The sequence below is a fragment of the Pseudophryne corroboree genome, chromosome 8 (genome assembly GCF_028390025.1).
Source record: "Pseudophryne corroboree isolate aPseCor3 chromosome 8, aPseCor3.hap2, whole genome shotgun sequence".
Taxonomy (NCBI): domain Eukaryota; kingdom Metazoa; phylum Chordata; class Amphibia; order Anura; family Myobatrachidae; genus Pseudophryne; species Pseudophryne corroboree.
The window spans coordinates 134,813,317-134,839,777 of NC_086451.1; the positions used below are offsets into that span (position 1 = coordinate 134,813,317).

The window sequence follows — 26,461 nt, forward strand, 5'->3', positions numbered from 1 at the left end:
GATCTTTCAGCAGTGAAGGCTGCAGACGGACCTCTGGGAACGGAGGCGATATCTGGACCACGGGAATCACACAGGAATGCACGGAGAGAGCTCAGAGCTAGAGCACAGCTTTGATACAACAAAGCACTGGCTCAGAGTAACATAATCCCAGCCTACTTAAAGGCAGCACAAGCACGGGATTGGCTTACACCTGCCCACAGGTGTTTTCACAAGTGCTCTGTATTAGCTATTTGGTCTCCAACATGGCCACCTCCTATACAGCAGACACACCGCAGTGCCTTAGGCCATTTGGTCCCCGCACTCACAGTTCCCAGACTCTGCATTACCTGTGCCATTGATCACGCCGTGTCCCCACACGGGCGCACAGCACCGCGAGCAACCGCACTGGCAACGGATGAACCCCAGAAACCGCAAAGGTGAGAGACCGGTTCGTGACAATTATCATCCAGTCTATATTAGCAGCAGACACAGTACGGTAGTCCACGGCTGTAGCTACCTCTGTGTCGGCAGTCGCTCGTCCATCCATAATTGTATACCACCTACCCGTGGTTTTTTTTTTTCTATCTTCTTGATACTAGTAGCTTACTTTAGGAGTCTGCAGTGCTGACAGACAGTGTCCAGCAGATCCGTCATTACATAATATATACCTGTCCGGCTGCAGTACTAGTGTGATATATATATATTTTAATTCTATCTCATTATCATCCAGTCTATATTAGCAGCAGACACAGTACGGTAGTCCACGGCTGTAGCTACCTCTGTGTCGGCAGTCGCTCGTCCATCCATAATTGTATACCACCTACCCGTGGTTTTTTTTTTTTCTATCTTCTTGATACTAGTAGCTTACTTTAGGAGTCTGCAGTGCTGACAGACAGTGTCCAGCAGGTCCGTCATTACATAATATATACCTGTCCGGCTGCAGTACTAGTGTGATATATATATATATATTTTAATTTTATCTTATTATCATCCAGTCTATATTAGCAGCAGACACAGTACGGTAGTCCACGGCTGTAGCTACCTCTGTGTCGGCAGTCGCTCGTCCATCCATAAGTATACTAGTATCCATCCATCTCCATTGTTTACCTGAGGTGCCTTTTAGTTGTGCCTATTAAAATATGGAGAACAAAAATGTTGAGGTTCCAAAAATAGGGAAAGATCAAGATCGACTTTCACCTCGTGCTGAAGCTGCTGCCACTAGTCATGGCCGAGACGATGAAATGCCAGCAACGTCGTCTGCCAAGGCCGATGCCCAATGTCATAGTACAGAGCATGTAAAATCCAAAACACCAAATATCAGTAAAAAAAGGACTCAAAAATCTAAAATAAAATTGTCGGAGGAGAAGCGTAAACTTGCCAATATGCCATTTACCACACGGAGTGGCAAGGAACGGCTGAGGCCCTGGCCTATGTTCATGGCTAGTGGTTCAGCTTCACATGAGGATGGAAGCACTCAGCCTCTCGCTAGAAAAATGAAAAGTGTTTTTTGGAAGGGCCATCCTGCGTGACACTGCAGTGCCACTCCTAGATGGGCCAGGTGTTTGTGTCGGCCACTAGGGTCGCTTATCTTACTCACACAGCTACCTCATTGCGCCTCTTTTTTTCTTTGCGTCATGTGCTGTTTGGGGAGTGTTTTTTGGAAGGGCCATCCTGCGTGACACTGCAGTGCCACTCCTAGATGGGCCAGGTGTTTGTGTCGGCCACTAGGGTCGCTTATCTTACTCACACAGCTACCTCATTGCGCCTCTTTTTTTCTTTGCGTCATGTGCTGTTTGGGGAGTGTTTTTTGGAAGGGCCATCCTGCGTGACACTGCAGTGCCACTCCTAGATGGGCCAGGTGTTTGTGTCGGCCACTAGGGTCGCTTATCTTACTCACACAGCTACCTCATTGCGCCTCTTTTTTTCTTTGCATCATGTGCTGTTTGGGGAGTGTTTTTTGGAAGGGCCATCCTGCGTGACACTGCAGTGCCACTCCTAGATGGGCCAGGTGTTTGTGTCGGCCACTAGGGTCGCTTAGCTTAGTCATCCAGCGACCTCGGTGCAAATTTTAGGACTAAAAATAATATTGTGAGGTGTGAGGTGTTCAGAATAGACTGAAAATGAGTGGAAATTATGGTTTTTGAGGTTAATAATACTTTGGGATCAAAATGACCCCCAAATTCTATGATTTAAGCTGTTTTTTAGTGTTTTTTGAAAAAAACACCCGAATCCAAAACACACCCGAATCCGACAAAAAAAATTCGGTGAGGTTTTGCCAAAACGCGGTCGAACCCAAAACACGGCCGCGGAACCGAACCCAAAACCAAAACACAAAACCCGAAAAATTTCAAGTGCACATCTCTAGTGACCATAGGGTTGTCACCTCCCTAACTAGGGCCCTTCTCTCCCGATCGCTCAGTTTAGACTCAGTTTAGTCCTGGTGGTTCTGAACATTCTTCCATTTACGGAGGATGCACCTGAGCTCAATTTTGAGCTTCATAACAAAGGCTGTGAATAATTATGTACATGGGATTTCTTATGCGCCCTACACACTGGGCGATCACGCTGCAAGATATGAACGATCTCGTTCATTAATGAATGGAGGTAACGTTCATATCTGTCAGTGTGGAGGCACCAGCGATGAACGATGTGCGGCCCCGCTCTCGTTCATCGCTGGTGCCCTGTCGGCTGTGCATGCAGGCCAATATGGACGAGATCGTCCATATTTGCCTGCACTTCTACGGAGCCGGGTGACGGGGGGGGGGGGGGTGAAGAAATTTCACTCCCCCCGTCACTGCCCCCCGTATCGGCGGTCGGGCAGCTCGGCGGCATATCGCCATGTCTGTAGGGCCCATTAGTTTTTTATTTTTAATAAATTTGCAAATATCACAAAAAAAAATTTCACGTCATTCTGGGGTAATGTGTGCAGAATTTTGAGGGGAAAAAAGAATTTATTCAATTTTGGAATAGGGCTATAACATAACAAAATGTGGAAAAAGTGAAGCGCTGTGAATACTTTCCAGATGCACTGTAATACTGTTAGCTCTATTGAGGGCCTAGCTTTAGAAAAGATACAGGGGTTTGTGGTGCAACAGTATAAATAATAAGTTTCTTTTTTTCCCTGCAATTTCACATGTGAGCATAGTAAGATATGTATGTCGTAATTTGAAAAATAGACCCAGCCACCTGAGGTATACAAATGCCCGACCTCCACCAGCAAATTGGTTAAAGGGTCAGTTTTAGTAAGGAAATAGTGTTGGTCCATAAGCTTCCACTACAAGTGCATACTGTGATATAAAAATGCATAACTAGCACAGATAGACCTTCAACTGATTACTGGTTTATGTAATGTGATGTCAGCACCTATGTATCTCAGCATAAATGTAAGAGGGCATTCATGGTATCATGGGCAGCAGAAGTGTATTACTAGTGCAGTAATGGGAGGCAGTTACGTGACCGGCGGTCACAATACCGGAGCTGGAATCCCGCCCCCTTACAGTCCCGACAGTCTGCATGCCGACTAACAGGGACTATTCTCACTAGTGGGTGTCCACGGCACCCATAGAGTGGGAATATAACCTGTGGCGAGCGCAGCTCACCACCGAGCCCGCAGCATGGCGAGTGCCGCAAGGGGGGGGCTTCGTTGTGCTCGGCCTCTCCACCGGGCATCTGAAAAGCCGGGATCCCAGCATTGGTACGGTGACCCCACCGGTCACGCATACCCAACCCTGCAGTAACAAGCAGCAATACAGAAACACACATAGATGGGTCTTTCAATAAGTGGTTTATTTGGGTGCTTGCTCCCAGCTGCCGTAAGTCTGTTATGGGAAAGGTATAATGACTTTCTTATCTTCAGATGCTAAATTTGCCTGTGTGCCATTGATTTGATTACATTGCACATGCTTATAGTGGAAAGAAGACATCTTCTTGTGTCTTGTTTCGATGTGACCTTCTGTCTAAAGGTGTCTTCAAAGTTATTTTTATATCACCGTTTTGGGCAGAATCCTAAAAGTTCTCGAAAAGAAATAATTAGCTAGTTTATGGTGCAGAGTTCTGATCCTCAAGGCTAAGTGATCCTACAATATATGCTTCGTCTCTATTTTCTCCAAAATTTCCTGAGCTATTTGACACAGGCAACGCATTCCTGTTATGCCATCAACAAGCACAAGTGCCACCATACCTTGTAATGATGCCAATGTCTTAACTTATTATATTGGAAAAAGGATTATTTTCTTTATTTTTATTGTATGTGAGCAGGACGTCAGTGCTGAGGGCAAATGGGAAATTGTGAATAAACTCCGAGGAATCCTTTAAAAACACTTTAAACAGCCATATCATTCCATGGTCTAAGAAACCTTCATTTTCCTGGGGTCTCGCTGTAGGTCACCATTTTCATCGCCTGTTGACTTTTTGTCTTGTGACTCTTCCTCAGGCTGACGTGAAATAAGCAAGCGACAAGTAAGGAGAATGCCAAAAACGAGTGCATGGGCATATCGTTTCAAGGGGTCACCTACAAGCTGATGGAAGAATAGGACAATAAGGACTAGAAGGAGAAGGAGAAAGTTGGCTACATCTCTAGGACGTCCAGGAACCAAAGTGAGGACAATTCCACAAGCCAGTTCTAGAGATCCAATAGTCTTCCGCAAAAACACAGCGGAAATGCCAAGCTTCTTGAGTCCTGGGAGAGCCTTTAGGTAACTTTTATATGCACGTTTCTAGAGAAAACAGATAGGAAATTATGAACAGCAATCAGCATAGAAAACCAATGACTGTGTATGTAGAACATTTTCTATTGTAATCTGAAAAAAGATATGTTAGAATGTCAGTAATATATATAACATTTTCTACAAATGTTTAATATAATCAATCTTAGCCAGTACTGTCTGTCTCTATATGGCTAAGCCATCCAAGGCACAGTAAATATAGTTGTCAAGTTATTTTATTAGTTAGTAAGCAATCGTATTACAGTACGGGCCGGATGTAATGCCATCCGAGTTCGTTGGGTTGCTGGCCGAACTTGTACGTTTTTTTAAAGGGGCAGTTAATTACAAGGCAAACCATGCCTTGTAAATGAATGCCCCCTTAAAAAAAACTATGCAATATATTGTTCATACAGTCAACAAACGATATATCACTAATGGCCTAATTCAGAGTTGATCGCAGTAGCAAATCTGTTAGCAGTTGGGCAAAACCATGGGGGTCATTCCGAGTTGTTCGCTAGCAGATTTCGGTTGCAGAGCAGCAATCAGGTAAAAAAACGGCACTTCTGCGCATGCGTATTCCGCTCAATGCGCACGCGCGCCGTACTATTACAATGAATGATGTAGTTTCACACAAGGTCTAGCAAAGCTTTTCAGTTGCACTGCTCTGGCCGCAGAGTGATTGACAGGAAGTGGGAGTTTCTGGGTGTCAATGGACCGTTTTCAGGGAGTGAGCGGAAAAATGCAGGCGTGCCAGATAAAAACGTAGACGTGGCTGTCCGAACGCAGGGCGTGTTCGTGACGTCAAGACAGGAACTGAATAGTCTGAAGTGATCGCAAGCGCTGAGTAGGTCTGAAGCTACTCTGAAACTGCACAAAATTATTTTGTAGCCGCGCTGCGATCCTTTCATTCACACTTCTGCTAAGCTAAAATACACTCCCAGTGGGCGGTGGCTTAGCGTTTGCGAACAACTCGAAATGACCACTCATGTGCACTGCAGGGGGGGGGGGGGGGGGCAGATATAACATGCGCAGAGAGAGTTAGATTTGGGTGGAGTGTGTTCAAATTGATATCTAAATTGCAGTGTTAACATAAAGCAGCCAGTATTTACCATGCACAGAAACAAAATAACCCACCCACATCTTAACTCTCTCAGACATTTGGTCAACCCAGCAGCACGGCAGATGCCACATCTTGTATATATTTCCGTACATCTTTGTACAGACAACCGACCAAAAGAACCACCCACAGATGCCCATCCATGTGCAGAGAGATTTAGATTTGGGTGGGGTGTGTTCAAATTGAAATCTAAAGTGCAGTGTAAAAATAAAGTAGCCAGTATTTACCCTGCACAGAAACAATATAACCCACCCAAATCTAAATTTATCTGCACGTTAAATCTGCTATTCCCATACCTCCGAACTGTCCCTATTTCAGCGGGACAGTCCCGCTAATTGGACGCTGTCCCTCCCGCGGGTGGGGGGGAGGGGCAGTTGGGAGAGGCAGTGATCACCGTTGCTCTGCTTTGCGAAGCAGCCGGTGATCACTGAATAGATGCCGTGTGCATCCGCACGGCATCTATCAGCACAAGGAGGGGAGCAGGGGGCTGTCCAGCAGCTCATGGAGCGCTGGGCACGCCCCCAAAATGCGGCAATAGGCCACGCCACCTTACCAAGAGACTCCGCCCCTCTACCCGAAGCTCCGCCCCCTTGCGATGTGTCCCTATTCAGAAGGTACAGAAGTTGGGAGGTATGTATCCCTGCTTGTCCACAGATGTTATAATCAAACTGACTGAGGTACTAATTAAAGGCCTATTTCAGACCTGATTGCAGCAGTAAAATTGTGCTCTAATGGGCAAAACCATGGGGGTAATTCTGATTTGATCGCAGCAGGAACTTTGTTAGCAGTTGGGCAAAACCATGTGCACTGCAGGGGAGGCAGATATAACATGTGCAGAGATAGATAGAGTTGGGTGTGGTGAGTTAAATCTGCAATCTAAATTGCAGTGTAAAAATAAAGCAGCCAGTATTTACCCTGCACAGAAAAAAATAACCAACCCAAATCTAACTCTTTCTGCAAATGTTATATCTGCCCCCCTGCAGTGCACATGGTTTTGCCCAACTAATGAAAAATTTCCTGCTGCGATCAACTTGGAATTACCCCCCATGTGCGGTGCAGGTGGGGCAGATATAACATGTGCAGAGAGATTTAGATTTGGGTGGATTGTGTTTAAACAGAAATCTAAATTGCAGTGTAAAAATAAAGCCGTCATTATTTACCCTGCACAGAAACAAAATAACCCACCCAAATCTAACTGTCTGCAAATGTTATATCTGCCACACCTGCAGTGCACATGGGGGGTAATTCCAAGTTGATCACAGCAGGATTTTTGATAGCAATTGGGCAAAACCATGTGCACTGCAGGGGAGGCAGATATAACATGTGCAGAGAGAGTTAGATTTGGGTGGGTTATATTGTTTCTGTGCAGGGTAAATACTGGCTGCTTTATTTTTACACTGCGATTTAGATTGCAGATTGAACTCACCACACCAAAATCTAACTCTCTCTGCACATGTTATATCTGCCTTCCCTGCAGTGCACATGGGCCCTCATTCCGAGTTGTTCGCTCGCAAGCTGCTTTTAGCAGCTTTACACACGCTAAGCCGCCGCCTACTGGGAGTGAATCTTAGCATAGTAAAATTGCGAACGAAAGATTCTCAAAATTGCGATTAAACACCTCTTAGCAGTTTCTGAGTAGCTTCAAACTTACTCGGCATCTGCGATCAGTTCAGTGCTTGTCGTTCCTGGTTTGACCTCACAAACACACCCAGCGTTCGCCCAGACACTCCTCCGTTTCTCCAGCCACTCCCGCGTTTTTCCCAGAAACGGTAGCGTTTTTTCGCACACACCCATAAAACGGCCAGTTTCCGCCCAGAAACACCTACTTCCTGTCAATCACATTACGATCACCAGAAAGAAGAAAAAACCGTGAGTAAAATTCCTAACTGCATAGCAAATTTACTTGGCGCAGTCGCAGTGCGAACATTGCGCATGCGCACTAAGCGGAAAATCGCTGCGATGCGAAGAAATTTACCGAGTGAACAACTCGGAATGACCCCCATGGTTTTGTCCAATTGCTAACAAAAATCCTGCTGCGATCAACTTGGAATTACCCCCATGGTTTTGTCCAACTGCTAACAAATTTGCTGCTGCGATCAACTCTGAATTACCCCCTAAGTGCATTGGCTTGTGCGTACAGACGATAAGTCTGTGAATGGCCCCATTCACAGACATTTGGTCGACCCAGCAGCACGGCAGATGCCAATGTATCTTGCATATATTTCCGTACATCTGTGTAGAGGCAGCTGACCAACAGAGCCACCCACAGATGCCCATCCACTTGATATATTGAGTGGCCAGTTGGTAAGTGTGTATAACTACCAAATAGTTCACACAATGTGGGACGGTTGGCCGGATGGTGGGGCGGTCAGGTGTGTACCCAGGCTTGTGCAGGGTATACACTAGAGCAACCACTAATCATTCCGACTTTACTGACGATTCCCCTTGAGCCAAGAACAAACGATATTGAGCGTACACACACTGCAGTCTTGCTAATGACTGAACAATATATTGCATCGTTTGGTCACTAGTGATTTATTGTTGCTGCTGTATACACCAGAACAATCTTCATGCCGCTGGCATGAAAGTGACGTCAAATCAGTCCAACATATTGTTTGTCGTCCGGTTCACCGTACACACTGCACAATAGGCACAAAATTGCTTTTGATATCATTAGGTTTGATGTGTAGCACGGACGACCAGCGACAACCACTAGCGACCAGAGGGAGTGTGCAATCGTGTATACATTGAGCGATGTAGGCGATATGTCATTATGAAAAGTTATATTGGCCTGACATTGCTCCAGTGTGTACTCAGCTTTAATCTGTCCCCTGTCTGTGTCAACCTCTCTTCTCTTCTACTGTATCAGCATCTCTGTACCTGCTTCTCTCTCCTTATCCATCTGCTCTGTCCCCTCTCTCTTTTACTACTGTAAGGACTGTTCTCCCTTTCCTTTCCAAGTCTGAACCAGCATTTTTGCCTTTCCCCTTTTTGTGACAGTCTCATTCCTTTCCCTGTGTGTGCAAGATATCGGCAAAGACAGGGATAGAGCTCTTTTTTTTTAATAACTCTCTCTTTACTCTTTCTTTGCATCAGTCTCTCGCCCTCTGTCTCTGCGTGTTTGTATGAACATCTTTACAGGTACTATCTCTTCCCCTACCTTCTTCTTGTATTTGCCACACCACCCACTATTTCAGTGATACTTTTCCTTTTGCCCTGCACATATTCTTGGAGAGGATCCCACAAGAGATACGAGATCTCAGACTCTGGTGATGTTGTCTGAGATCTTAATTACAGTATAATTGAGTATAGCACTGTAGCTAGTGGATGTAGTTACTCATATATTGAAACCCAGAGATTATCAAACCCTAGTGATATTGCGGGCTCTAATCCAGGTGTAAGCACCACTAAGGTTCTGAACTAGGATATGACCTTGTTACTCACTATGGACCTGATTCTGTGTGCGTTTTGTGCTGGTAAAGGTCTGTATCTTTATGCTAATAGTAGTACAGCCTTTACAAGCAATTGTAAAGCGCAATGGAATTTGCTGTGCTATATAAGAAACGGTTAATAAATAAATACAAGCCCATCCCTGGTGTCCACTCATATGCCTGCATGTGCAAGAACTTGAATACCATCTTTAAATACCGCTTGTTGGTTTTGTCACACCATCAAAACGTGCACCAGCCCAATGCTAGGTGCAGGTTCTCTGTCAGAATATGACTTCATATGCAAGCAATTAAACATCTTAGTTCAATACCAGTTATCTGACATGCCTGTGACACTCCCATAATATACCCATAAGACCATCTTTGTGCTCCTCTGTGCATATACCCCATGGGACACATGCTCTGTGTGACTTTTTTTTAGCAACTTAGGCGCACACTGACCATTTGGCTGAATATTGGCTTTGTGTGTGCAAGAATCAGCCGAAATAAGAATTATATTAAAAATAAAGATCATCCAAATCTGTGGGACATACAGTTGCCTCATAAAAGACCCCAAGAATTTACAGTGCCAGTCCAGTTATTAAATTCCTGGACTTGCCACTGAGCCTGTGTGAACCTTGCCCATATTCATCCTGGGGGCTTCAGTGAAAAACAGAAGCCTATGGCCCTCATTCCGAGTTGATCGCTCGCTAGCTACTTTTAGCAGCCGTGCAAACGCATAGTCGCCGCCCACAGGGGAGTGTATTTTTGCTTTGCAGGAGTGCGAACGCCTGTGCAGCCACGCGGCTGCAAACACATTTTGTGCAAAACAAGACGTCAGATACCCGCCCAGAAAACGTCCGGCCACGCCTGCGTTTTTCCAAACAGTCTCAGAAAACGGTCAGTTGACACCCAGAAATTCCCACTTTCTGTCAATCTCCTTGCGATCGGCTGTGCGACTGAAAGCGTCGCTAGAACTTGTGCAAAACCACAATGCTGCGCGTGCACATTGCGTTGCATACGCATGTGCAGAATTGCAGTTTTTTTAACTGGTCGCCACGCAGCGAACAACAGCAGCTAGCGATCAACTCGGAATGAGGGCCTGTGTGCACTCGGGTATCCGGTCTCCAGGTCGACAACAAAAAGGTCGACACACCTTAGTCGACACCAATTGGTCGACACACCTTAGGTTGACATGGACAAAAGGTCGACATGAACAAGGTCGACATAAAAAAGGTCGACATGGGGTTTTCACGATTTTTTTCTTTTTTCTTTATTTATTATTTATTTATTACCAGTTACTTATATAGCGCACACATATTCCACAGCGCTTTACAGATTTTTTGGAATCTTTTCATACTTAACGATCCACGTGGACTACGATTGGAACGGTAATCTGTGCCGAGCGAAGCCGTAGCGGAGCGAGGGGACTCGGTGCACTAATTGGGGTTCCCGGTCACTCTGCGAAGAAAGTCACTCTGCGCAGAAAACGACACCAAAAAACATAAAAAACGCATGTCGACCTTTTTTCATGTCGACCTTTTGTCCATGTCAACCTAAGGTGTGTCAACCAATTGGCGTCGACCTAAGGTGCGTCGACCTTTTGTTGTCGACCTGAAGTACCAGACCCGTGCACTGGAGTCCACAATGGTTATGCACAGTTTGTTAGTAAGAAATGGAATTATTGGTGTTTATTTAGTAAGCAATGAGTTCTAAAACCAGGCACTTCCAGTCGTGTTTATTGTCAAAATTTAAAGCCACGGGGTAAATTTACTAAGATGGGAGTTCTATTTAAGATGGGATGTTGCCCATAGCAACCAATCAGATTCTACTTCTCATTTATTTAGCACCTTCTAGAATACCATACCTCCCAACTTTTGGCTTGAAAAGGGGGAGTGGCCTCACCCGTGATAGGCGTGGCATCGCCAAACGGGGCATTTTCCTGCCTTTTGGAGGCGTGGCCAGCACTCTCCGAGCAGCTGGGCAGCCCTCACCCCATGCGCACAGCATGTATTCAGTGATCACCGGCTGCTCTGCAGAGCAGAGCAGCGGGTGATCAAAGGCTCTCCCAACTGCCTCCCCTGCCCGCGGGACACTGCTGCCCGCGGGTGGGACAGCGGGACAGGGTCCGAATAGCGGGACTGGTATGTAATACCTGGAATCTGATTGGTTGCTATGGGCAACATCCCATCTTAAATAGAACTCCCATCTTAGTAAATTTACCCCCATGTCTTTACTAGTAAATCCTTACCCTTATAAATGTCGGTCATAAACACGATCGGAAGTGACACTAAGTTAATTAATCCAATTAAGTCCTTCATGGAACTACTAGGAAATACTGCAAGCCATGGGGGGGTCATCCGGGTTTGGTTGGAGGTGCTATCACTGTTTCCTTGGAAGCAGCAGTGATAGACGCCTCCTACTGCATTAACTTACAGTGCTATTACATGCAGACGCCTCCTGCTGCACTATTGATCCGAGCTGCATATTAAGAAAGCAGCATTGGATCAAAGCACCCACCATCGGGCAGCTGACGGCACCACCGAGGCCAGGAAGTATCCGTCCTACAACAGAGATTCCTGGCCTCTTCCCAGCCCCTAAACGGCGATGACATGCCACTTTTTTTCCAAACCGAGCCCACTGCCGGCCAACACTGTAAGATATGTCTTTGTTGTCTGCCACACAGCGGCGTAACTAGGGCCCCGCAGCCACTGCGATCCCTTGGAGGCGCAGGGTTGCGGGGGCGCCGCCGCCGCCACTGATTGTTTTGGGAAGGACACAGAGGGCACAGTGCGCGCCTCTCCTGTGTGTCCCTCCTGGGTCTCCGGCGGCAGTGGCGTGTCTGTTAAATGAAGTGCTGGTTTGTTAGCTCTGATTGGCTCACGAACCGGCACTTCCTTTAACAGACACGCCGCTGGAGACACAGGACTCGGATACATAGGAGAGGCGCGCACTGTGCTCTCCGGCTCCTTACGAAAACGCATATCAGCGGGGGAGCCTGGGGGGGGGGAGGGGGTGTACCTGGCACTGGGGGAGGGGCATATTTGGCACTGGGGGGTATATCTGTACATAGCACTGGGGGTGGGCATGTTTGGCACTGGGGTTATATGAGTACCTGGCACTGGGGGGGCATATTTGGTACTGAGGGTATATGTGTAGCTGGCACTGGGGGGGGGCATATTTGGCACTGGGGGTATAAGTGTAGCTGGCACTGGGGGGGGGGGCATATTTGGCACTGGGGGTATATGTGTACCTGGCACTGGGGGTATGTGTGTAGCTGGCACTGTGGGGGGGGGAGCATATGGAGCACTGGGGCATATGTGTATCTGGCACTGTGGGGGAATATCTGGCATTAGGGGCATATGTGGCACTGGGAGCACAGCCCTAGCAACAAGCATTACCCCCTGGTTACAAGCACAACACCCAGCTCATGAAATCCCTGGCAACAAGCAATACCCCCTAGCAACGAGCATGACACCCAGTGCATGAAACCCCTGGCAACGAATATTACCCCCTGGCAACAAGCTTGAAGCCCAGCACATGATATCTCTGGCAACAAGCATAACACCTACCGCATGAAACCCCTGACAACGAGCATGACACCCTGAGCATGAAAACCCCTGGCACCATGCATGGAACCAAGAGCATGAAACCCCTGACAACGAGCAGGTAATTTAAAAGTAATTAGAAGCCTTACTGTAGGACTTAATGTGTAATGGGCATTGTGGTGTGCGGCATAATGTATCACGGACATTGCAGTGTGTGTCATAATGTGTCACAGGCATTACGGTGTGTGGTATACTATAGCACGGGCATTGTGGTATGTGATATAATATCTCAGGGGTATTGCAGTATGTGGCATAATGTATAACAGGTATTGCAGTGTGTGGCATAGGGTATAACGGGCATTGCGGTATGTGTCAAAAGCATTACGGTGTGTGGTATACTATATCAAGGGCATTGTGGTATGTGGTATAATGTCTCAGGGTCATTGCAGTGTGTGGCATAATGTATCATGGACATTGCGGTGTGTGTCATAATGTGTCACAGGCATTTTATGTGCTATAATGTATATGGGGCATTGCAGTGTGTAACATAATGTATAACGGGCATTGCGATGCGTGTCATAATGTGTCCCAGGCCTTATGGTGTGTGGCATAATGTGTCCGGGGCATTATGGTGTGTGGCATATTGTGTCATGGGCATTATTGTGTGTGGCATAATGTCTAAGGGCCATTGCAGTATGTGGCATAATGTATAATGGACATTACTATAAGGAGGAAAAATGACAAATAATGTAAGGGGTATGAATCAGGATTCTTTTTTTTTTCCTGTGGTGGCCAACGTCTTGGCGTGCAGGTTGCAAAACTGGGGTATAAGGTAGTCTTTTCCTGCAATGCCACGCCTCTTTATGCAAAGCCACACCCAATTTAGCAAGGTAACGCCCCTTTTTTTGCAGCACACGTAGATTCATCTCTTTACTAGTGCCAATTATGGGAAAGGGGGGGGGGGGGTATCTATTGTATTGCTTTTTGGAAGAATTGTATAAAGAGAGCTTCTGCAGGTCTGGTCTGGCACAAGACTCACAACGTTATCTATCTGATGACGGAGGACCGGACCGGGATGCGCAAGCGAATTCACTCACGTATGTACCATTGAATGTAGCCATTTACTCTGTTAAATATTGTATTGTATTATCTGTATTGTAACCCCCTTTTCAGCAATAATCCACTGTGGTGTTGGAACCCAGCGGTAAAATCACAATTGGTGTCGTGTCTTCATTGCCCTGCTAAGGTTTAAAGCGTATTTTCATTGCATTGCATAACTGTTCAGGGTTTGTGGTGTATCTCTGGGTGTGTACGCACTGTGAGTACTTTGTACCGTCAGCGCGGCATTTGTACGGGAAGTCCGTATGCAGTACGGGACTTCGTGCGCTAATAGCGTACAAAGTGCGTAGAGTGTGTGTTAAGTACAGCGGCCGCAGCGGCTCCATGGTAAAGTGTATTTAAGGTGTGTTTAAGGTATAGCTTTCTTTCTTAAGGATAAATGAGCATTATCACAGCTCACACCTCAACCATGCCGCACAACATGGCATTCAACATAACACACGCCAACAGGCATGAACCATTTACAGCAACATGCGAAAAACAAATGTAACACAACTTGTGTAACTAACTGAACAAAGCTGCAGGTAAAGTACGCACTGGGTCGGGCACCCAGCATCCTCTGCGGACTAGGAGAAAAGGATTTACCGGTAGGTATTAAAATCCTGTTTTCTCATACGTCCTAGAGGATGCTGGGGTCCATTTCATGACCATGGGGTTTATACCAAAGCTCCAGTACGGGCGGGAGAGTGCGGCACCGATTGACCAAACTTGAGGTCCTCATCGGCCAAAGTGTCAAACTTATAAAATTTAGCAAAAGTGTTTGACCCTGACCAAGTAGCTGCTCGGCAAAGTTGTAATGCCGAGACCCCTCCGGGCAGCCGCCCAGGACGAGCCCACCTTCCTAGTAGAATGGGCCTTCACCGACTTTGGCAACGGCAAACCAGCCGAAGAATGAGCGTGCTGAATCGTACCTCTGATTCAGCGGGCAATGGTCTGCTTGGAAGCAGGAGACCCAATCTTGTTGGGAGCATACAGGACAAACAGAGCCTCTGTTTTCCGTATCCGAGCTGTTCTAGTGACATAAATCTTCAAAGCCCTAACCACATCTAGAGACTTTGACTCAGTGAACGTGTCAGTAGCCACTGGCACCACAATAGGTTGGTTTATGTGGAAAGATGAAACCACCTTCGGAAGAAAATGTTGGCGAGTTCTCAACTCCGCCCTATCTTCATGGAAGATCAGGTAAGGGCTCTTGTGAGACAAGGCCCTCAACTCAGACACCCGCCTTGCGGATGCCAAGGCTAAAAGCATCACCACTTTCCAAGTGAGAAACTTCAACTCTATCTCCTGTAGAGGTTCAAACCAACTCGATTGAAGGAACTGCAACATCACATTAAGGTCCCATGGTGCCACTGGAGGCACAAATGGACGCTGGATGTGCAAAACCCCTTTCACGAAGGTCTGAACTTCTGGAAGAGAAGCCATTGTTTTTGAAAGAAAACTGATAAGGCCGAAATCTGGACCTTGATTGACCCCAATCTAAGGCCCGCATCCACACCAGCCTGCAGAAAATGGAGAAAACGTCCCAACTCAAACTCTTCCGTAGGAGCCTTCTTGGATTCACACCAAGACACACAGTTTCTCCAAATACGGTAGTAATGTTTAGACATTACTCCTTTCCTGGCCTGAATAAGAGTGGGGATGACTTCCTTGGGAATACCCTTTTGGGCTAGGATCCGACTCTCAACAGCCATGCCGTCAAACGTAGCCGCAGTAAGTCTTGATACACACACGGCCCTTGCTGTAGTAGGTCCTCTCAAGGAGGAAGAGGCCGAGGATCTTCTATGAGCAACTCCTGAAGATCTGGAAACCAAGCCCTCCTTGGCTCGTCTGGGGCAATGACGATTGCTCAAACTCTTGTTCTTCTTATTATTTTGAGAACTTTTGGAATCAGTGGAAGTGGAGGGAAAACATATACCGACCGAAACACCCACTGAGTCACCTGTGCATCCACTGCTATTGCTTGAGGGTCTCTCGACCTGGAACAATATCTCTGAAGCTTCTTGTTTACACGAGATGCCATCATGTCTACTTGAGGAACTCCCCAAAGACTTGTCACCTCTGCAAAGACTTCTTGGTTGAGGCCCCACTCTCCTGGATGGTGACCGTGTCTGCTGAGGAAGTCTGCTTCCCAGTTGTCCACTCCCGGAATGAAAATTGCTGACAGAGCTCTAACATGTCTTTCTGCCCAGAGGAGAATCCTTGTCACCTCTGCCATTGCCGCTCTGCTTTTCGTTCCGCCTTGCCTGTTTATGTACGCGACTGCTGTTACATTGTACGACTAGATCTGCACGGGATGATCTTGAAGATGTACCGCTTGTAGAAGGCCGTTGTAAATGGCTCTCAATTCCAGAACGTTTATGTGAAGGCAGGCTTCCTGACTTGACCATTTTTCTTGGAAACTTTCCCCCTGTGTGACAGCTCCCCAGCCTCGGAGACTTGCATCCATGGTTATTAGGACCCAGTCATGAATCCCAAACCTGCGTCCCTCTAGTAGATGAGAACTGTGTAGCCACCACAGGAGCGAAATCCTGGCTTTGGGGGACAGGATTATTTTCCGGTGCATGTGTAGGTGGGATCCGGACCACTTGTCCAACAGGTCCCACTGGAATACTCTGGCATGAAATCGGCCAAACTGTATGGCCTCGTAGGCCACTACCATTTTCCCCAACAACCGAATGCTTGTTGGTTCCAATATTTGTTTGACCATTTTCTGGATTTCCAGAGCCTTTTCCACTGGAAGAAATACTCTCCGTACTTCTGTGACCAGAATCATCCCTAAAAAGGACAATCTTGTCGTCGGTTCCAACTGCGACTTTGGAAAATTCATGATCCAACCGTGTTGTTGGAGTATTGACAGGGAGAGTGCGATGTTCTGCACCAACTGTTCCCTGGATCTCGCTTTTATCAGGAGATCGTTCAGATAAGGAATTATATTGACTCCTATTTGACGAAGGAGGACCATCATCCCTGCCATCACCTTGGTGAATACCCTCGGTGCCGTGGAGAGTCCGAACGGCAACGTCTGGAACTGGTAATGGCAATCCTGTACTGCGAATCTCAGATAAGCTTGGTGAGGAGGATAAATGGGAACATGCAAGTAAGCATCCTTTATGTCTACTGACACCATGAAGTCCCCCTCCTCCAGACTGGAAATCACTACCCTCAGGGATTCCATCTTGAACTTGAACCTTTTCAGGTAGAGATTCAGATTTTTCAGGTTTAAAATTGGTCTGACCGAACCGTCCGGCTTCGGAACTACGAAGAGGCTTGAATAAAAACCTTCTCCTTGCTGTGACAAGGGTACCAGGACAATGACCTGATCCTGACATAATTTTTGAATTGCCGTTGTTAATGCCTCTCTTCCTGATAGAGAAGCTGGCAAGGTCGATTTGAAAAATCGGCATGGGGGGACGTCTTGAAACTCTAGTTTGTACCCATGGGACACTATTTGCAAGACCCATGGGTCCAGGCCAGATTGAATCCAGATTTGGCTGAAACGTTTCAGACGTGCTCCCACCAGAGCGGACTCTCGCAAGGGAGCCCCAGTGTCATGCTGCAGATTTGGCAGGAGCAGGGGTTGACTTCTGCTCCTGGGATCCTGGAGACGTTGCGGACTTCTTTACTTTTCCCCTTCCCCTACCTGCAAAGAAGGGGGAACCTTTGGCCTTTTTGTATTTGTTGGGCCGAAAGTACTGCATGTGAGAGTAATGTGTCTTTTTTTTTTTTTTTTTGCTGGTGCAGGAGCAGAAGGTAAGAATGTCGACTTACCTGCGGTAGCCGGTAACGCATCCAGCCCATCACCAAACAAGGCCTCACCTTTATACGGGAGAGCCTCCATATTTCTTTTGGAATCTGCATCAGCATTCCACTGGCGAATCCAAAGCGCCCTCCGAGCCGATACGGCCATGGTAGCAGTTCTTGATCCTAAGAGACCAATATATTTCATGGTTTCTAGTACGTACGCAGCAGCGCCTTTGATATGACCTAACGTTAGGAGTATCTCATCTCCATCTATTGTGTCAATGTCTAATGACAAGTTTTCTGACCACTTTTCAATAGCACCACTCACCCACGCACAGACAATGGTAGGCCTGAGCATTGGCCACATCAATAGATCACCTCACTCACTTGCGGTCTGTCGGCTCCTAAAGTGAAGCCATTCCAGGTGCAGGGAGAAACACCTTTTCTGACAGGGCCCTGTCTAAAATGCGGGGTGACTCCCACCTTTTGGAAAAAGGTAAGCTACCTGAATTCCTTTTGGGAATCTGAAATTTCTTTTCAGGTTAAATCAGACTCCCTCCAAGAGACTGTTCAACTCCTGAGGTGGAGGGAAAATTACATTACTTTTTTACTAAAGTAAACCCTCTCCTTGTGGTAAAAGAGGGGGCTTTCTAACTTCTAACACCTCCTTTATAGCTAAAACATGTTTTGAATGCTTTTTGCTAACTTAGGACCAATTCCCCTGGAATCACTAGTGTCGACACAGGAATCAGAGTCCGTATCGGTATCAGTTTGTACTACTTGTGCAAATTTGTATGTGACCCAGAGGGGTCCCTGTGGATGAAAGGCAGAACTATTAAAAATCACATCTTCAACAGATTATATTCAGTTTTCTGTATGAGATTCAGTAGTGATTCACACTATCATGTAACCTTTCACCCAGTCAGGCTCTTGGTGTCATATTACACCTCTGTGTCTCTAACATGTCTCCCACAGAGGAAGAGGTCACTGCCTCAGACATGTCACATGCACAACCACACCACAGACACTCCAGGACTTATAGGGGACAGACCCACAGTAAAATCTGTCAGCGGGACACAGATAGGATTTGCCAGTTCACAACCCAGCGCCAGTAACACAATGTCTGTGAACACAAAATGCCCACTGACATGCAGCGCTTTTATAATGCTAATCACACAATTATATAGAACCAAATTCACTGTGGCCCCCCCTGTTTTGCACCCTGATACTTGTTCAGTAGTGAAGGAGGACCAGCGTTGTCTCTGCAGCCTGAGGAGAGAGAGAAAATGGCACTGAGAAGTGTGCTGGCTGACTGAGAAGGAAGCTCCACTCTTCAATGGCGTGTTTCTCCTCAGCTTTTATGAGGTCATTTTTTTATACTGGCAGGGGTAGGACTGTGCCTCAGCAACTTATGCCCCTTATTTATGCCAGTTTCCATAGGTTTCATGCTGTCCAGGGCCCCCAACTCCGCGCCTGCACCCTGCAGTGCCTGTGTATGTGTGGGCAACATGGCGCGCTGCGCTCCCGCCAGCCGCGTGGTACCTTTACCCGTCACTTTCTTGATTGAAGATCTGTCTTCTAACACTCACCTGTCTTCTGGCTCTGTGAGGGGGGTGACGGCGTGCTGTGGGAGTGAGCATCTAGGCACGGCTAGCGTTCAGTTCCCTTCAGGAGCTAATGGTGTCCTGTCAGCCAGAAGCAGAGCCATGAAACTCTTAAGGAAGTTGGTTAGTACTTCTGCCCCCTCAGTCCCAAGAAGCAGGGAGACTGTTGACAGCAGTTCTCCCTGAAAATAAAAAACCTAACATAAGTCTTTTCAGAGAAACTCAGTAGAGCTCCTCTGGAGTGCATCCAGTCTGCCTGGGCACATTTCTAAAACTGAGGTCTGGAGGAGGGGCATAGAGGGAGGAGCCGGTTCACACCTATGAAAAGTCTTATAAAGTGCCCATGGCTCCTGCGGAACCGTCTATACCCCATGGTCATGAAATGGACCCCAGCATCCTCTCGAACGTATGAGAAATTTTTAGATACGCCACTGCTGCCACAGCATGGAATGGATTTGCAAACCCAACACATCCACATCTCTCTAGACCAGTGGTTCCCAAATGCAGCCCTCAAGGTACCCCAACAGGCCAGATTTTAGGGATATCCCTGATTGTGCACAGATGGTATAATCAAACTGACTGAGGTACTAATTAAGGCACCTGTGCTTAATAATAATAATAATAATAACAATAATTTTATTTATATAGCGCTCTTTCTCCAATAGGACTCAAGGCGCTTAACAGATACATAGCATAATATAGTACAGAAAATAATGAAGTACATTTTCATAAAATACAGAAGCATGAAGATACTAAAAGGGACATTATGGAAATGCTTGAGTAAACAGGAAAGTCTTGAGTCTACTTTTGAAGGATTCTATAGGTGGGGCCTCTCACACTGTGCGGGGAAGTGAGTTCCATAGAGTCGGAGCAGCATGACTAAAAGCTCGACCCCCAGATGAATTACGGTAGATTCTAGGTACTGCTAAAAGTCCTTCATCTACAGATCGCAGTAATCGAGTGGGGCAGTATGGGGTCAGAAGCTGTTTCAGGTACCTTGGGCCTTGGTCATGTAATGCTTTGAAACACAGTAAGCCAATCTTGAAGATGATTCGCCATCGTACAGGCAGCCAGTGAAGGGAGTAGAGGATGGGTGTTATGTGGCTAGAACGGGGCTGGTTGGTTAATAGCCTGGCAGCTGTGTTTTGCACCAGCTGTAAGCGCTGCAATTCTTTTGCTGGTAGACCAAGGTAGAGGGCATTACAGTAGTCTAAACGAGATGATACAAATGCATGTATGACTTTTGGCATATCATCTGAGGGAATTAAGTGCTTGATTCTGGCTATGTTCCTCAGGTGAAAGAATGAGAATTTGATTGTGGCTGATATCTGATGTTTAAATGTCAAGCCACCATCCAGGACAACGCCAAGATTCCGCACACGATCACTGGTCTGTAATTCTGAATCCCCGAGTGTAAGTCCAGTTGGTTGGCTATGCTGCAGTCTTGTCCTTTGATGTTGCGGTCGTATCATAAGGACCTTTGTTTTATCCGGGTTCAGTCGCAGCCAACTGGCGCTCATCCACTCCTGTAGTTCAGCTAGACAGCCATTTAGGGTTGCTATTGGGTTTTCAGTGCCCGGAGCAAAGAACAAGTACAGTTGTGTATCATCTGCATAGCAGTGGTAGACCAGGCCATGGCACCTGATTATTTCACCCAATGGGAGCATGTATACTGCAAAAAGCATGGGGGATAGTATAGAACCTTGTGGGACACCACATGGCAATGACACTGGTGGTGATGAGTATAATCCAGATGATACTCTCTGTGACCTGCCTGTGAGAAATGATTTGAACCAGCTTAGGACTGTGCCATCCAGACCACAGAAATGTATCAGTCGCTCAATCAGAAGCCCATGGTCCACGGTATCAAATGCTGCCGAGAGATCCAGAAGGATTAATATTGAACAGTCACCTCTGTCTTTTGCCATCAGAAGATCATTTAACACACACACCAGGGCTGTTTCAGTGCTATGTCTTCTCCTGAATCCTGATTGAAATGGATCATAAATATCATGGGTTGTCAGGCGGGTTTCCAGTTGATTTGCAACGACTTTCTCAATAACCTTTCCTAGGAAAGGAAGGTTTGATACCGGTCTGTAGTTGGTCATGCTTAAGCATGCATATCCTTAAAACCTGTACTGTTGAGGTGCCGTTTGGGAACCACTGCTCTAGACTATGCGTGTAACATCATTTACTAAGAGCAAAGTATTAATGGGACCTCAGGATTAGTCCTAACAGCATCTGCAAATTTCTCTCGGCTAGCCTGGGTTGCTCAGCATCTGATAACATTGCTGTAGTTTGTCAGCACAGGGTGTTAGCTCTCCGGGATGCAGTGAAAATGACAGCTGTCGGGATTCTGGCGTTCAGGATACCGACGGCGAAATCCCAACAATGCCGCCAGCCGGAATCCGGCTGAGACGAAATCGGTGGCTAAGGGGGAGTGTGATCGCTCACCCCCCGCGCATATCACGCAGGGAGAGAGAGGACACTGCTTCTGCAGCTGTCTCTCTCCCCAGCGCATTACACAGCAGCGTGTGTGCTGGGCTGGGGAGAGAGTCTGCTGCAGCAGTAGTCAGTTCTCTCTCTCTCTTCCCTAGGTGCCTCCAGCAGGCCCGGGTAAAGATTACCTGCCCCTTCTCCCCTCTAGGCGCCACTGTACATAGGGGGTAATTCCGAGTTGATCGCAGCAGCAAATTTGTTAGCAGTTGGGCAAAACCATTTGCACTGCAGGGGAGGCAGATATAACATTTGCAGAGAGAGTTAGATTTGGGTGGGGTGTGTTCAAACTGAAATCTAAATTGCAGTGTAAAAATAAAGCAGCCAGTATTTACCCTGCACAGAAACAAAATAACCCACCCAAATCTTACTCTCTCTGCACATGTTATATCTGCCTCCCCAGCAGTGCACATGGTTTTACCCAACTGCTAACAAATTTGATGCTGCGATCAACTCGGAATTACCCCCATAGGACAGATAATTAAGTTAACTCTAATTATCCCATCTATATGGGTTTTATTGATACATAGGCATGTATTTCAGTGTGATTATTTTCTTTTAACTGATATTATAGTAAAATAAAAATAAAAAGTCATATTCTCCTCTTATTAGCTGGTGTCTGAACACCTTTCTGCAGAGGTTAATGGCCCATCAGAACAAAGAAGCTCACGTATTGTAGCAAGACAGTTAGAATGAAGGGGGAAGGTAGGACAATTACATTTAAATCCGTGACTGCTCTCCGTGATGCAGCATACTGTACCTAAGGGAAGGCTTCTCTTTTCTATATTACTGGCGGCAGTGTTTGTGACATAATGCACAAATAAACATTTTGCATCTTGTACACATGCACAGTGTGTGAAACTAACTAAATACAGATGATCTGGCTGCAAATTTGACATTTTGTTGATTAACAGAGTAAACATTATGTGCAATTAATAAAAGGTTTGGAGACCTGGAACCTTCGGTGTACTCAGACTGCTGTGATACAGAATAATTCTTTAACAGCTGAATGACAATCCTGTCTGGAAATCAGGTTACTTCAGGATGATGTGACATGGAAATAGGATATTGCATAATCTTAGATGGGCTACAATCAATTAAGACAGAAACAGGAACAGTACAAGAGGAGAGGTGTAAAATAATAATAATAACAACAACAACAACAACAACAATAAAAACATGCTTTACATAAAGATATTGCAAAATATTTTGTGTCATACACAATTTAAGAAACAATAATTTTCTATACATTATTGTCCCCTTACCCCCCTACTGTTTACCAGTTCCCCCCCACCGCACCTTCCCTAGCTCTTCCATCTTTCCTTACCATCTCGCCGTATGCATCCTTGCTGAGCCTGGGTGTCAGTTTAATTGTTCCCATGAAAACAAAGAAAAGGCCAAGAGCCATTGAGAGGGCAACTATTGTTATAGTACGTGGAGAGGCCATGGGAAAGGCTTACCTACCAAGTCAGTGCTTGCCCCCTGCTATAAGACTATGCTAGTATAATAACGACAAGACAGGCGCCTGCGTCTTTCATATGAAGGCTCTGGATGCCACATGATCCTAAAGCCTGCTTCTCTTATCTTCCTGCCTGCAACCAGCTGCCGGCTTTTTTTCTAAACATCTCTGCCTGGGCCACTAGGGATTACATAGCAGGAATATACAGAGAAAAAGCCTACAGAAAAGGGCTATTACGACTGTGTGTTACAAAGGGTATGAGAAAATAACAGCAGTAAACATGACTGAGAATAAAAAGAGAATGTTGCAGTAACTGGCAGTGTGACATACATCTGCAATGGAAATTCTGTATGCATATGGTAGATGATTACGTCATATCCATCTTGAGAGTAGGCTCGCAGCAATCTAATGTACAGTATGTAAGAAAACCTGACCACTGCTTTAAAGGGAGAATAAAAAATAAGAATAAAAGAAAGCTGATCTTCAATGTTCTTGTTACAGTTTACAGAGAGCGACAGCCATCGACCAGCAATGGTTAACATAACGTATATGTAGAATATGATATTTTGTGGCCCATTTATCAGGAATTGCATATGCAATGTGATCTAGGCGCGATGTTAGCTTCCAGAATTGCAATGCAATATGCGATTCTAATGGTGGGATGTATTAAAGAGAGCCTGCAAGGACACAGCAATGTGCTCCAACTGCTGTCTGTGCTACTACCCTCTGACTGCACATGCACAGCAGCCATTGTGGGAACCGTACCGGAATAATCCGCCTCCGGCTATCTATGCAATCTGTAGCAAGTTTTAGGGATATCCCCATACCTCCCATCTGTCCCTATTCCAGCGGGACAGTCCCGCTAATTGGACGCTGTCCCTACCGCAGGTTGCAGTGTCCCACGGGCGCGGGAGGGGGGGGGTGGCAGTTGGGAGAGGCAGTGATCATAGTTGCTCTGCTTTGCAGTTGGCATTTCTCAGCACAAGGAGGGGAGCCGGAAGCTGTCCAGTAGCTCATGGAGTGCTGGGCACGCCCCCAAAATGACGAAAACGGGTGTCGCGGCAATAGGAACACCACCTTGCCAAGAGACCCCGTCCCTCTACCCGAAGCTCCGCCCCTTGCGGCGTATCCCTATTCAGAAGGGACAGAAGTTGGGAGGTATGTATCCCTGCTTGTCCACAGATGTTATAATCAAACTGACTGAGGTACTAATTAAGGGCCTAATTCAGACCTGATTGCAGCAGCAAAATTGTGCTCTAATGGGCAAAACCATGTGCAGTGCAGGTGGGGCAGATATAACATGTGCAGAGAGACTTAAATTTGGATGGGGTGTGTTTAAACAGAAATCTAAATTGCAGTGTAAAAATAAAGCAACAAGTATTTACCCTGCACAGAAACAAAATAACCCACCCAAATCTAAATTTATCTGCACATGTTATATCTGCCCCCCTGCTGTGCACATGGGGGTTAATTCCGAGTTGATCGCAACATCAAGTTTGTTAGCAGTTGGGCAAAACCATTTGCACTGCAGGTGGGGCAGATATAACATTTGCAGAGAGAGTTAGATTTGGGTGGGGTGTGTTCAAACTGAAATCTAAATTGCAGTGTAAAAATAAAGCAGCCAGTATTTACCCTGCACAGAAACAAAATAACCCACCCAAATCTAACTCTCTTTGCAAATGTTATATCTGCCCCCCCCCCCCCCTGCAGTGCACATGGTTTTACCCAGCTGCTAACAAATTTGATGCTGCGATCAACTCGGAATTACCCCCATGGTTTTGCCCATTAGAGAACAATTTTACTGCTGCGATCAGGTCTGAATTAGGCCCAATCTCACCTGTGCCTGAGCATGGATATCCTTAAAACCTAGGGCCTAAATCAGACCTGATCGAAGCAGCAAAATTGATCTCTAATGGGCAAAACCATTTGCACTGCAGGGGAAGCAGATATAACGTGCAGATAAAATAAGATTTTACTTACCGGTAAATCTATTTCTCGTAGTCCGTAGTGGATGCTGGGGACTCCGTAAGGACCATGGGGAATAGACGGGCTCCGCAGGAGACATGGGCACTTCAAGAAAGAATTTAGATTCTGGTGTGCTCTGGCTCCTCCCTCTATGTCCCTCCTCCAGACCTCAGTTAGAGAAACTGTGCCCGGAAGAGCTGACAGTACAAGGAAAGGATTTTGGTAATCCAGGGCAAGATTCATACCAGCCACACCAATCACACCGTATAACTTGAGATAAACATACCCAGTCAACAGTATGAACAATAACAGAGCAACAGGTCAACCCTGATTCAACCATAACATAACCCTTATTTAAGCAAAAACTATATACAAGCATTGCAGAAGAAGTCCGCACTTGGGACGGGCGCCCAGCATCCACTACGGACAACGAGAAATAGATTTACCGGTAAGTAAAACCTTTTTTTCTCTAACGTCCTAGTGGATGCTGGGGACTCCGTAAGGACCGTGGGGATTATACCAAAGCTCCCAAACGGGCGGGAGAGTGCGGATGACTCTGCAGCACCGATTGAGCAAACACAAGGTCCTCCTCGGCCAGGGTATCAAACTTGTAGAACTTTGCAAAAGTATTTGAACCTGACCAAGTAGCCGCTCGGCAAAGCTGTAATGCCGAGACCCCTCGGGCAGCCGCCCAAGAAGAGCCCACCTTCCTAGTGGAATGGGCCTTAACTGATTTTGGCAGCGGCAATCCAGCCGCAAAATGAGCCTGCTGAATCGTGTTACAGATCAAGCGAGCAATAGTCTGCTTTGAAGCAGGAGCACCAAGCTTGTTGGAAGCATACAGGATAAACAAAGACTCGGTTTTCCTGACCCTAGCCGTTCTGGCTACATAAACCTTCAAAGCCCTGACTACATCAAGCAACTCGGAATCCTCCAAGTCAGTAGTAGCCACAGGCACCACAATAGGTTGGTTTATATGAAAGGATGAAACCACTTTCGGCAGAAATTGTGGACGGGTCCGCAATCCTGCTCTATCCGCATGGAAAACCAGACAGGGGCTTTTATGTGACAAAGCCGCCAACTCTGACACCCGCCTAGCCGAAGCCAAGGCTAATAGCATGACCACCTTCCACGTGAGATATTTCAATTCCACCGTTTTGAGTGGTTCAAACCAGTGGGATTTCAGGAAACTCAACACCACGTTAAGATCCCAAGGTGCCACTGGAGGCACAAAAGGGGGCTGAATATGCAGCACTCCCTTTACAAATGTCTGAACTTCAGGTAGAGAAGTCAACTCCT

The 26,461-nt window shown here is 46.4% G+C and overlaps 1 protein-coding gene across 1 annotated transcript; it reads right to left on the bottom strand.

The window, feature by feature from the left end:
- Window positions 1–3,744: 3,744 nt before the first annotated feature.
- Window positions 3,745–23,322, bottom strand: TMEM35A (transmembrane protein 35A). Its single transcript, XM_063935591.1, has 2 exons — window positions 23,066–23,322; window positions 3,745–4,694 (listed from the first exon to the last, which is right to left on the bottom strand). Exons 1-2 carry the CDS (start codon window positions 23,183–23,185, stop codon window positions 4,326–4,328), a joined length of 489 nt encoding a protein of 162 aa, XP_063791661.1. The 5' UTR covers window positions 23,186–23,322; the 3' UTR covers window positions 3,745–4,325.
- Between the last annotated feature and the right edge of the window lie 3,139 nt (window positions 23,323–26,461).

Coding starts and splice junctions, on each gene's coding strand:
- TMEM35A (XM_063935591.1), bottom strand. CDS start 23,185: ATGGCCTCTCCACGTACTATAACAATAGTTGCCCTCTCAATGGCTCTT. Junction 4,695..23,065: donor AGGATGCATACGGCGAGATG/GTAAGGAAAGAT, acceptor TGTTTTCTCTAG/AAACGTGCATATAAAAGTTA.